This window comes from Botryllus schlosseri, chromosome 9, assembly GCF_051294905.1.
Source record: "Botryllus schlosseri isolate E-star chromosome 9, Bs_hap1, whole genome shotgun sequence".
Taxonomy (NCBI): Eukaryota; Metazoa; Chordata; class Ascidiacea; order Stolidobranchia; family Styelidae; genus Botryllus; species Botryllus schlosseri.
The window spans coordinates 12,868,339-12,881,438 of record NC_137244.1 but is presented as its reverse complement, the minus strand read 5'-3'; the positions used below and the strand labels follow the sequence as shown (position 1 = coordinate 12,881,438).

The 13,100-nt window shown below is 42.7% G+C and overlaps 2 protein-coding genes across 10 annotated transcripts in view; one reads left to right on the top strand and one right to left on the bottom strand.

Annotated features, from left to right (window-relative positions):
- LOC145446920 (ras GTPase-activating-like protein IQGAP1) overlaps positions 1-13,100 on the top strand; it is a 56,887-nt gene that overhangs the window by 39,361 nt on the left and 4,426 nt on the right. For 8 of the 9 annotated variants that reach the window (XM_080325295.1, XM_080325287.1, XM_080325290.1 and 5 more), the window contains 11 exons: positions 537-657; positions 1,017-1,120; positions 2,091-2,231; positions 2,293-2,377; positions 2,931-3,098; positions 3,164-3,231; positions 3,628-3,760; positions 3,821-3,923; positions 4,586-4,627; positions 5,750-5,897; positions 6,088-6,175. In XM_080325295.1, the coding sequence (XP_080181421.1) occupies positions 537-657; positions 1,017-1,120; positions 2,091-2,231; positions 2,293-2,377; positions 2,931-3,098; positions 3,164-3,231; positions 3,628-3,760; positions 3,821-3,923; positions 4,586-4,627; positions 5,750-5,897; positions 6,088-6,175 (1,201 nt within the window). The remainder of the gene's footprint in view (positions 1-536; positions 658-1,016; positions 1,121-2,090; positions 2,232-2,292; positions 2,378-2,930; positions 3,099-3,163; positions 3,232-3,627; positions 3,761-3,820; positions 3,924-4,585; positions 4,628-5,749; positions 5,898-6,087; positions 6,176-13,100) is intronic. The other variant, XM_080325291.1, reaches the window with a different exon arrangement.
- Positions 7,487-12,767, bottom strand: LOC145446921 (octopamine receptor beta-2R-like). Its single transcript, XM_080325296.1, has 7 exons — positions 10,787-12,767; positions 10,163-10,335; positions 9,918-10,065; positions 8,997-9,136; positions 8,846-8,931; positions 8,621-8,778; positions 7,487-8,199 (listed from the first exon to the last, which is right to left on the bottom strand). The coding sequence occupies exons 1-7, from the start codon at positions 11,643-11,645 to the stop codon at positions 7,868-7,870; spliced, it is 1,896 nt and encodes a 631-aa protein (XP_080181422.1). The 5' UTR covers positions 11,646-12,767; the 3' UTR covers positions 7,487-7,867.

The following is a 13,100-nucleotide window of genomic DNA, read 5'->3' as shown; positions in this document are numbered from 1 at the left end:
AAGGTTGCTGCTTTGATTGGAAGAAGTTGGATCTTGTGAATATATATTGCTTATCTGTGGGTGGTGCTTCTATTTGGTCTCAATCGCTGCTTCCTACTCAGATTCATGGAACATTTCCATTTCCTGTAAGGGTACTTTTTCTGTAATGCAGTGTAACCCTCTGATAATAAATATCCTTCTCTCTGTCTAGACATCTTCTTCTCTCTAACAAGTCCGCCATACTACCACTCAGCAAGCAATTAGAATTCTGAAGATACTACCTGGAATGTACTACCTATTAATTTGGATGACTCCTACTGATCCCTTTAATGCAATAATCGAATGAAACTTTGCTCGGTTTTGCGGAGAGTGTCACAATCTTAAGATTTGAAGGACTCGATCAGAACGTCATCTGTTTGGACGACATAAACACTTCGGAAATAGCTACGACCAGGAGTTTTGGGACTTGTATTCAAATCTTGTTTGTGACACTCTCCTCACATGTTCTGCCATTAGCGTATTCGCCCGATGTTGAAAGCCGCAAATCTCTTGTCCAGATCGAAGGTGGACAAAGTAAAGGAAATCGCCACCGGTAATCCGCTGGTCATCAAAATGGTGGTTTCGTTCAACAGAGAGTCTAAAGGACAAAGCTCCCTGCGGGATATCTTTGCACCTCAGGTATCGTTTGCAGAGTGTCTCACTCGCTATTAAGGATCATTGATAAGAATCTTTTGTTCAAAATTTGAAATTATTGAATGAATCGTGGATGAAATCTGTGTATTTTGTTCTTGAACCAGGATAATAGAATTTTGAGCAAAATTTATCAATATTTAAATTCAAATTTCATTCATAGCTTTTTTAATAGTGTTTCCTTGTGTTGTAATGTACATAATATACCTTGATATTCTCTTACTCAAAATTATTAAATCTCAAGTTTGCACTGAAATGTAACCTCGCTGACGTCTTTAGATTCAATCATATCTTTGTATCTGGATCTTGTAGATTGATCTTACCGGTTTCATAAACGATAATTCCAGGTTCAAAATGTGATGAACGACAAGTCGTTGAATATTAACATGAGCCCCGTCGAGATTTACAAAGCGTGGATTAGTCAGAAGGAGACTGAAACCGGGGAAGCGAGGTTTGTACTTCAATTCTAATTTCGTATTCAAATTTCAGGTATACCGCTGTTGGCAGTCTTGTAGCAACCTTCGTCGGTATTTAATCTAGTTGAAAATTTATTATTTTCGTTTCGCTACTTAGGTTGATTACTACTGTCAACATTGTACATAGGATACCTTAACCTTCGGTATCTGTTTGTTGTGTGAAAGTAGTCACAGGAGCCGTGATATTATCGACTGTACCTAGCACACGCATGCACCCCAACTAGAGGTGGTCAGCAACAAAGTAGTTTTTAAAGATTTACCGATTTGTAGTGACATTATTCATTTGTGACTCCACAAACAAATCTATTTTTCCTTTAGTATTTTTCGGACATTTTCCGGTTCCATTAGAGATAGTTTTGACGTGCCGTGGAACTCGCTACTCGTAATGTAGGAGAAAGTTGCTGTGTCACTTCCGTTTCTGCTTGAGTAGCAACGCTGACTATTTTGACCACCTCTGACCAACTTTTCGTCGCTGTATAAGTATTAGCCTATTTTCTTATATTTTCGTGTTCTCTTGCACGGATTCGATGTGTTTTCAGCATTTTATGAAAGATTTCCGCTATGCATTCTATGTTTGAATGTTTTGCGATTGAATTGCCACTTACCGACACAATCCTCAAGCTTGGAGAGAATGAACAGACATTTTGTATCAGCTTGTGCTCTTGTTTTAGTTGATAATTTGATATATATTGTTATAATATCACACACTTAATTTGTAGGTTTAGAACTTCAATATACAATTGAATAATATATTCATATTGAAATCAACCCGAATATTGTGCATATGTGCACAATGTACATGCATGTAAATACTCATCAGCTGTTGTCCGGGATGTCAAGTGCCAGGTTTGGGGTTGCTATCCTTCCTATTTGGCATTTTAAATTCTGAACCAATCATCTGTATCGTATAGTGTATTGTAAAAGGGGTTGTCTTCTTTTCAACAGCGATTTGCCGTACGACGTAACCACTGAGCAGGCTCTAAGCCACGAGGAAGTCAAAAAGCGAGTCGAGGAATCGATCGAACAACTGCGCACTGTCACCGATACGTTTCTGGGTGCTATTCTCGGATCTATTGATAAGATCCCGTTAGTACACTGTGCATGCAGTCCATTGTTTTCAGCTGTTTGAGAATTCTGTCATGTGCAGGTACGGACTGCGGTATATTGCTAAGTGTTTGAGGAATCTGCTGAGAGAGAAATTTTTGGAGACGCCGGAAGATGAAGTTTTGAAGGTTCGTTATTTCTGCGTGGTGTCTTCCTTGCTTTTCATTTTCCATGTTGTCTGATGCTGGACTGACTGTAGTAAGCATTTTGGGCGATATCTTGTAATTGACATCCACATTACGGGATAACCACCAAGCTGGAAGTCTCTTGATATCAATCTTCGGTTTTATATGACCCAACGTTCCGCATTTTGTGTTCTTTCCGAGTTTGCCTTTCGACCGATTGTGGCTTTTATTTGCCTCTAGAACACATGCTCAATTCTTAAAATGTGTCAAATTTCAATGGATGTGATGAACTGACGTTAGCTGCTGATGGCAGTCAGTCGAAAATCTTTTGGTGACTAAATGAACAGTATGCATGAATATTTTAATGTAATTGAAGTTCTTTGCCTCGATTGGCTCGAAAAAGGACACAAACAAACTGTTTATGAAACTATCCACTTGAGAAACATTATTCTATTCATGTAATTTGGGACTTGGTCATCTCACCCCATCAAAGCTTTTGTGGCAAACCGGGTAGCGGAGTAGGTCTAGGATTCCCACATGTATCAAATCTTTGCAGATGGTGGGAAATCTGATCTACTACCGATACATGAACCCGGCCATCGTGGCTCCCGACGGTTTCAATATCATCGACGTGACGGCCGGTGGAGCCGGACTCAACGCCGACCAGCGTCGTAACCTCGGTTGCATCGCGAAAGTGCTGCAGTTTGCCAGCACCGGAAAATCTGTGAGTCGGCGATACACGGTGTTTTCGTGTTTTTTGTTGAATTTCGGGATCTGTTTTTCTGGCAGTTTGCCGGCGATCTGGAGCATCTCAAATCCATCAATAAGTACTTGGAGGAAGCTTACGAGAGATTCAAGTACGTGAATTACTGGTTATTTGAGTAGATGATGTCGGTAAAAAGGCCTACAGTAAATAGCAATCGAGTCATAACCTATTTTGATGAGCGCCAAGATTTTATTAATATTACCGCTGAACATGTTACAGTATCTCTGCTGTGTGTAGTTTTAGGTGTTTCCAGGGCATTTTCTGCGAACCAACTGAGGGCGTGAAAATTCCCTAGTTTTGGCTAAGATTACAATGTGATAACAAATTTGTGCACTAAGCGGCCTTTTCTTTCTTGTTTGGTCAATTCTTCGTCAGAATAACCACTTTGAAATTGAAACCCTTATTTACGGCTCTGTTAGCTCCTGTTCGTACACTTATCCATCCCCAATTTGTGAGAATTTTGAAAAGAACTACTTCTGTACGATAGGAAATTCTTTGCACTCGTTTGCGAAGTGTCGGAACCAGAGGAAAGATATAACATGGACGAGTACAGCGACGCCGTGGCTCTTAGCAAACCGATAATCTTCATTAGCATCAAGGAAATCTTAGACACCCACAAGGTATTTCATGCGAAACGTCACTGGTTCGGCGCCGGCGTTATTTCTATGGTGTGGGTTTAGCTGTTGCTGGAACACGAAGATGAGATTGCCCCGGATCCAAGCGATTTGCTGCACGAAACGCTGGAAGAACTCGGTGATGTGCCGGAGATATCCCAACTCGTTGGTATGTTCTTGTTGCTTGTGTCTTGCTGGCCGTTTTGTTCCATTCTATGGGTGTTCGTAATTATTTTACAAAAGTGATGCCTGGTGTCAGTGCCCTTGAACGGAAAATGTCATGCCGAGGGTGGAGTTGCGGTTTTTTTGTTTCTAAACAATGCTATATCAGTCATATCATAAACACACTAATAGTGATGCTTTGACACGAATGTTGTTCTTCAAAGCACACTACAATCAAATCGGATATCAAATACTCTGTGAGTTGATGACTTTTTGGACCCATTCTGTCGTATCATAGGCTTCTGTTCATTTAGCGTTTAGTATTAGTACGGTATGTATTATTTGAGAGACGGCCAACAGTGTTGCTGTTTTTGCCAGAAAGGCAAGGTTATTTGGTTATATTCTCGATAAATACTTATTATTGATCACATTTTATTCTTGTGCCTGTCAAGATTCGTAGAAATTGGGATTAATTTTGATGCATTCAGTTGGTATACAATTGCATTTTGCCTGACTTTAATTTTACACGTAGTACTTCGACAATGGAGTTTCGATCACTCCCTTTACATGTACTCGATTATTGATATCTGTTATTATTTGATCAATCAAACGATTTTGTTTCAAATGATTGACTTGTTAATTTGGTTTTGTTTTTCTGAAAAATTCAAGGAACACAATCTACCTCAACGAAAAGTTCCTCGGGCAAGAAAGGTAAACGCCCCCGGTGTGGTCGATGCAGTAGCACTATCGATAATATCAGCTCCTGCATGGGACTTGGTATTCATGTCATGCACGGCTAACCATTAACCGTCATGCGATACCGCTTTGCAGTGTATTTACATAACCAACCATAATGTGCCTCGTTTCGTTATGTGTGGACTTGTGGTAGCGTATCCTTGTAAGTGTCCTTGATATCCATCGTCACCTACTAGTATTGTTTCTTGCTTGTGTAACACTCCATCGCCTCTTCACTCAGTAGGCTGCTGCTGGAGTCATAAACTCCTGTTTCAAAACTCAAGTTTAGCTTTCTATCTTATTTAGCGTAAATTGCTGTAGTTGTAAGTTATCTCTCCTCATCTTTTGCATCTCACTGCCGCCATACTTACGTTTTCAGTGGCGAGGCTAGCTGTAGTCATCAAAGCTAAGCATATCAAAAAACGCATATCTTCCTTCGCCCGTTGGGTTAGACTGGAGATTATAGATATAATCATCCATATTTCACTGTTTTGTTGAATGAGAAAACGACCATTAGCTGATACATGTGTGCTATGCTGTCCTTTGTATGTTGTTATGCGTTTTTCATACTGTAGCCTGATACGCTCTGCTTTTGATAGCTGTACCCGTTCATGTTGCATGTTGTATATCTGTCTGTGAACACTTGCATGTGTCGGTGTTTCCGTGATTTCGTAGCATGTGTTTAACTAACCTAGTTGTTAGCAACAGGTGATTTCTTCTCAGGCTCATTCTGTCACCAGTGATACGTTCAATTTTGCTGGAAATCAGTTTACTAGAATTATAAGCTATGCGTACATGTGGTATGGATTCGGCAGTGGATGATGAGATCATATAAACGGCCCTTGGCATTTGAGAACTTGCGGACGCTACCTGTTATGATGCGTGCGTCAGTATCGCGATTCGCGTCTGATGTGAATTGGTTTTGAATACTATGATATTACCTTTCTCAGCCCATCGTGCTTGTTGCGTTTCATTGTCACTACGAATAAACGATTCATTAAATTTTCACATTCGTCCACTGCCTTTTTTGTCTATCACACGTTGTTCATACCCGGAGCCCATAAATTTTCTGGGAATAACATCATATTCACCCTGTAGGAAGCGATGTGTCGCAAGGAGGTGGAGATTCTGCCACTGACGAAAAGCAGTTGGAGCAACTGGCAAACACGGAAGTGTCGCTCACGCTCATGAGCAGGGTGGAGATCCAAGACGATGATGACGAAAACGTCAAAAATGTACTTATAAGGTGGGAGGACTGTGTTGCACCAATATGATGGTTCAGTATATCAGCTTTTTCCACTCTACACATGGTGGATTTCATTACACAATATATTTTTCAATCATTGCTATGATATTGGAATCATTCTGCGGCTGTGCTTTCCTGAGTGCACACGGCACAGTTCTTTGCGAGTTTAATTGGGTTTAATTTTCTTCAGAACAAAACGTATGGTTATCGATGTGATCCGTGTTCAACCGGGAGAGGATCTTGTTCAAGTACTCTCGACCGAAGCCTCTGAACGCCAGGTTAGTGTTGCCAGCTATTTCTTGAATGCACGTTTTTGTACTAGTTTCTAAGGCAGCGGTTTCCAACCTTCTTTGCACTGTGTCTACACGCTACACAATGAATGCCCCCACTCCTATTTTTCATCCTTTTCAAAAAATTAAGAATTGTTTTTTTCATTCAAAATCTGGTTTCTGTCATAGCCGGTTGGTAAAATGATAGTATGATATAAATACAACTGAGTGAACTCGCAATAAATGTGATAATACTACATTAATTAGTTACTACATATTGAATTCACGTGATGGTCGAGTTTGTTTTTGCTATGACGATATCTTAATGACTGGTTTAATGGTGGAGAGACGAAAGTAAACGTAAAGATCAAAAGTAACTTATTGCTCTACTAGTGTTTGCATAAATTTTGAGGTATTGCTTTTGTTATAGTGAAGTAGACTTGAAGATGATAAATATTTTCATGGCCTCCAGCCCAGATTGGGATCCCCTGTAGCCCCAGCAGTAGACGGTTTCATGGTGAAAACGAATTCTATAGTATTTTCAAGTATCTGCCTAATGCATGTTACTGTATTTCAACTTTCTGCGTGACAGTTGCTGTCTTACGTGTTGTACTCGTTGACGTAACTTACTTTGCCGTATTCTACTTTAAATAGACTCCTGTCCCAAACTACAAGAGATTACTGTAACATGTATGTTGTAATATATGGTATTGTAGGGAAATCGTGAAACACTAGTGACTGGGGTGTTGGGTTGCATTGGAAATAAATATATTTGAATGTACTGTGCCCATGGTAGACTTCGTTGTAAATGGTAACTCATTTTGGAATACCTGTTTGAAGTACGCGCGCATAGCTCGTGTCCGAAGTGACAGCCTACCATCGAACAGCGCAAAGCGGTGGGATTCTTTGCGTACACAAGTATTAGGAGATGTAGGGCGAGTCGAGGGAAAAGAATTAGGTAATGACACCTACGACGAGAGGAAGATATTGTACAACGTACAGTCGTACAGGCTAATCAATGGTTGATTTATAAATCAAGCAATTCGGTTTTCACACACTTTATACAGACTAATCTTTGTGATATATTGGGATATCCGCTGACCCTGTGACGCAGCTCTATCGGCCGTCCAATAAACCGGTTTCGTAATCGCCAATCGCTTCGATAATAACCCTAATTATTCCCCCAGACTATTTCTGTTCTGTTCGCGAGATATTTCTGGCGCTCGATCGACACACGCTCTGCCTCGGAGCTATCTCGCGCTCGCCGTTAAACCCGACTCAACGCGCTTGATGTTACCGTCACCCGCGCGATTTACAACGTAATTGAACACGGCTTGTATTAAATTTTGTGTATATGAAGAAAATCATGCTTTTTTTTTATTCGGAATGGCATTTTAAATACCGAGTTACAGCATCCGTATCGAGGTGGAAGTTTCGTCCATTCTCCCGAGTTCTCAACCAAAGCGCGCCTCTTCCCTGCTGTAATCCGTGGTTGGGTAGTTGATATGTTTTGCGTTGCCGTTGTTCGAGATATCTATCGATCAGTCATGTCTTTTTCCTTGAAGATTGGTTTCTAGCCTGATGTCAGGCGCGTCTACTGTTCACAGTGGGATTTCTAATGGCGGCTATTTGTGCACGAAATCATTTTTGTCTTTCTGCTGACTGCGCGTTTCTGGATCCTACCAGGGACCGTCTTTCGTCTCATTTGCCCCCGCACATCCTTTCCGAATTCTCTTTGACGGATTCGCTGTTCGACGTGAAAACGCCCGCTTGCTGTGATGACTTGATCGTGCTGGCGCACGCCGACGCCTTGGTGCGTTGCGATCTCCAGGCGCTCGGCCAGCGCGCGCGCTTTGACAGCCCCAAGATCTTTTTCCACGTGGCGCGGAACTTTCGGTCTCTGGCCGTGTAGATGAGGACGTTGACGAAGCTGTTGGAGGTGCAGGCGTAGAATGCGCTCGCGTACGGCACGGAGTAGGTTTGGCATTCGAAGTGGCCGGTGTAATAGAGCAGGAAGACCACGATGAAGGGTACTGTAAAATTGGATATATTGATTAACCCGTTTCAAACAGAGTGTTCTGAGTTTGATTCGAAGTGTGGGCTCTACCAACTTCAATCACTGCAAATACACAGTATTTTTCAGTCGGCGTCAACTTTAATTGACAATTAAGTCCTGGCACAAGTTATATGGTAATTGCGATCCCACAGTCATAGCGAACATTATCGTGAAGCGATTATTTTGAAACAGGCTTATGCATTGCCGTGAGGTTCACGCTTGTTGAACTTGAAATAAAAATTCAATTTGATTGCGATCATGCACATTCGCTTAATATTATGTGAACATGTGGTTATCTATTTAAAAGAACGAAACATCGTTAGGTCGGGATTCGGTTTCGAGTGTATATTCGTGCCTTTAATGCTTCTTATGCGAGAAATACACGTAGTTGTACTTACGCAACGTGATACAGAAAGCTAAAATCATGACGACAGTTGTCTTGAACACCCGCACTTCAGGTTTCAGTTCCTTCGGGGAGCGATCGCTTCCCGACTTGGTACCGCGCCTGCTAGAAATGTCTTCCCCACTTTCTGTGAAAGTGCGCTTCGTCCACATGCTGCGATATAGCGAAATGCATTCAGTTAGAAGTGACTTTCGGTGTCGAAGTAGCGGCCACTACTCACGAGTTTCGGGTCGAATAGTGCCTCATTTGAGATGTGGACTTCATTTTTCTCCATACAACAATGCCCGTGGCGGCCGTTAAGATGACCTGAACGTGATAGGAAAATGGATTAGTGATTCGCATTATTTTTCCAAATTATCAAACACCCTTACCGAGATTAGGAATGGTAGCGCCATCGTGATTAATACGTACATTACCGATCCCAAAGCTGTGTGGTTTGGGTTGGCGTTGGTGAGGATGTAGACCGACAACACTGGGACGTATTGGAATGTGAAGGTTTCGGGAAATGCGGCTGTTTAGAAAAATAAGAAACGATAATAAGTTTCGTAACACTCGGATGTGAGAAGGTGTGTGCGACACACCTAACTTTCAAGAATATCTCGCTAATACTGCAGTGGAGACGATACGACAACATACAATTAGCGAAACTACGAAATTCTCGAGACCGCACTTCTGTGAAGATCAGATAGGCACCGCATTCTATAAATAGCTCGTACGTAAATAGCCAAGCTCTCATAACCGCATACATCGCGGTGTACTTGATTTCTCTCGAAAATCGCATTATCGCGGTTTTAAACCGATACATTTGCGTGTTGCGTGCGGATTAAAACCCGCGCTGCCGCCGCCGGCATGCGGTTGACATTGGCACAAGCCGGAAAACGTGAATCACGCATTTTGCGTCCAAAATATTTGTGTTTACGGCGTTACGTGTGAATGTAGGCCGTGATTAAGTATAAGTTTCGATCGTTGGCTTGTTGAGAAATCTAGAATATTCTTGGACTCGGATTGATAAGGTGGGATCGAAATTGTGATTTATGCGGAGCTGGCTGTTTCCCTCGGGCTACGTTTGCGTCGGACTGTGACTCGCGGTGACCGAGCGCTTTGTCGAATGTCTTTCGGTTTAGTGCGCGGAATATTTTATCTCGCGTGTGACGCGTTTTCATATACGGACGTCCATACATAGTAAAGTAACAGCAGGCGATGTTGTGTCATCAGGTCATAATTCACCAGTTTCATTGAAGAGATGGTGAAAACTTATCTGTAATCTCAAACATACTGATTTCACTTCGTACCTGGCATTAAAGCCGCTACGATTGCCAGACCCCAGATGAGGGTCACTTGCGCACATAGTGAACCGGGTGCCTTGAATCTGTGCCACAGAGGCCATCTTATTGCCACAAATCTTTCGATGCTGAGATGCGTTAAATGGAAGAGAGACGCCTGTGAAAAGGAATTAACCTTGTAAAACGTACAGTTCACACAAATAATTTAGGATGAGCCTGTGCTATGATTTTAACACATATCGCCAAAATCTTACCTGAGTCGATAGTGTCAGCATCGACCCAGCCACGATAGCCTGCGGGGAGTTGGTCGTCTCGTCCATCATTCGCAACACTTCGGATTCGGTGCTGCCCATGGTGCGCATCATATTGGGTATCGTAGAAAATAATAGAACGAAACCGATTATGACGTCAGCGAACGCGAGAGACACTGAAATGAAAAATGCGAAGTCAGTCAAGTTGTGTGTTTGTCTTGCGGTCGATTTCATACCAGATCGTTATCAGTGCTAACTATATCCGCCTGTTACGGATATCGTTATGCTTGCATTCTTTGGCGTTATATGACATACGAAACTGAGATGGAACATCATGAAACAATTTAGAGATTCAATATCAACTACAGAAATTCTGTTGTGAAGTAGCCCGCATATCACTGGGCATGGCGCTCAAAATGTACGCGAAATACTAATTTTAACAACGGGCCAATTTGTTGGAATTAGTATTACGTTCTATTTTTATCCAATCATTGACGTATACGTTCTATTTCTAATACCTCTCCTAATCGCACAGTTTCGGACAATGTTCCGCTAATATAGCAGGCAATTAGCAGCGGCTTAACAAAGAAAGTTTTGCGCCGTTCACGAATCGCGAATAGGACTTACCCTTCATTAAGTTGTGCGGTGCGCGCATGTCCCGGCTTCTCCATACCAGAAAAGGCAGCATGAGGTTTCCTACGATTATAGCGAGCGCTATTGTCGCCACCGCGAATACTAAACCGGCTTTGGCCCCTGGTACTTCGCAGTTTTCCAATATGTCTTCGGATATGTTCAGTCTCTGGCATTTGTCTTGATCGCATATCGGCGGGTAACCGCACATCCTCCTTTGATATCTTGCCCGCGCTGTGTCTTTTGACGTATTTTCTGGTGTTGCGATAGTCGCTTGGAGCGGTATCACGACCATTCTATTCCTGTCTATCTCTGACTGACCGGGTTCTGTTTCGTTTGCGTCCGCCTTTCTTGTCGTGGTCATGGTGACATCAAAGTGTTCCTTGTGCGTCGAGGTCGTGTCGCCGCCCGTGGTTGGTGCTTGCGTGGTCGCCTTCGCGTTTTCCGCGGCTGCTTCTTCGGCTGCTAGTTTGTCCGCTAACTTCATTAGTTCTTCCATTGTCATTTCCCCGTTTATCCCTAGTATTCGGCGTCCGTCTGTCGTCGACTCTTGGGCGGTGCTTGGATAAGAACGCGTCGAGTTACTTCTTGCGAGTTGATCGGGTTGCGGCGTGGTCTGTGGAAAAATTTCCCTGTACGTCGGCACGGTCCTAACCTCCATGCTCTGCTGCGCCTGTCGCCTTCCTACGGGGGAGTTTGGCGCAGCGAGTTCCGCCAATTCCTCGCCTATTATGCTAGTGATGCTGTTATCAAACTCTTCGCCGGCTCCATCCGATCCACGCGTACTAGCGCTGGTAATAAGTCCCAGGAACAGCAGACATAGTTTAGCGCACTTTGTTAGCTCTGTCGCTTTCATTGTACGATCATAAATTCTGTTGTAACATGAAGTTATCAGTTATAGTGCGCGTTACTAATGCGCCGTAATTAAGTAACTGCTGAAATCCTGCACGTGACGGATTACCTTATTCTTGGACTCGCTCAACTAAGTAAGACTAGACCACTCTCGTTTGTTATAATGTGGTCGAATGAACGTTTGACGCTGGTCTAGTCGCTAAGTACGCGCGTTCCGATTTAGCGAATTGGTCTCGTTATGACATCACGCGCTGGTTATAAGAAAAGTCTGCTAGCCTACGGCGATTGCTCGCGCTCGGCCAGAAAAATCTTGTAATTTGACCTTTTTTGGGAGATGATTACATCACCGTGTGTTATTTCTCGCTGCATCAAAGCGATGTTTGTTCGTAAACTAGTGATGCAGTCTCAAATCTTATATTGAAAAGACGATATTGATATCGCGTACTCGCCTTGCGAACGCCCTAAATGCCCCTGTAACGAGCTCCTTGACTTTGAAAACACAGTCGACTCGCTCATTTTTCTCAGGTATTTTTCGAATTGGAAATCATGTGACAGCTGCCTTTGTAACCCTAACCTTTGATGCTTCTCAAATGTCGTCTATTCGCTATTCGAGCCGTAATTAGCGGTACCGCGATAGCCGCGAGTCGCGATACCTAATTCTGCGTGACTACCTGCATGGTTCCAAGTCTGCATGTACAGGCGATAGGTTGGCAAAAACACGATCTCTCAACCCACTGTTGCTTATTCAACTATTGCAACGCATCAAAATAGTATTCATTCATGGGGGAGAAAATGTCATAATAATATAAATACCCAACACTGGTTGGACTTCCTGTGTAAATATGTAGAAAAACCCTTTAGGCGCAAAGCTCACATCAGACATGCTAACAGTCTTCCACTCGTGATGCTACACGCGAGTTGAAGCCGTCGAACAACTTGATGCAACGTTGTTGCATTGAAAGCCAGTATTTCCGGAGTCGTAAAATATATATCTGCGTTCCCGGTGCTATACGTCAACCTGTTTGTTTCGTTTCGTGATTGATTGCGTCACTCGCCGGGCTGCGATATGCGTAGCGTCACCGTTACTGATATATCACGCCGTTCTCTGATCTATATCTGGAATACGCGGATAGCGTGTAACCTTACCGAACTCGCACTGTTATAATCGTCATGTCCGTGCAAACTTTGGGCAATACATCATACATCGTTATAAAGTCTACGGACAGTAGCATACTATGCATTTTCCTAGTTTAAACACCGTTCCCGATTGACGTGAATACGTGCAACGCCCGCGCGTTTTGATGTCGATAGCATTCCATGCTTGTTTGTGTTCCAAGAAGACATCTATATTTACTTATGATGTTTTTCGGGATTGTATTTCGACATGGTCCTCGCAACGCAGATGGTAGATTTCTTACCATTCCCAAAACGATATGTTATCTTACAAAAAATCCTAATT

Excerpts from the sequence above, each read along its gene's own strand:
- LOC145446921 (XM_080325296.1), bottom strand. The coding sequence starts at position 11,645 with ATGAAAGCGACAGAGCTAACAAAGTGCGCTAAACTATGTCTGCTGTTC. Across the intron at positions 10,336-10,786 it reads ACCGCACAACTTAATGAAGG|TGTCTCTCGCGTTCGCTGAC; the intron begins GTAAGTCCTATT and ends TTTTCATTTCAG. Across the intron at positions 8,779-8,845 it reads CACTATTCGACCCGAAACTC|CATGTGGACGAAGCGCACTT; the intron begins GTGAGTAGTGGC and ends GCTATATCGCAG.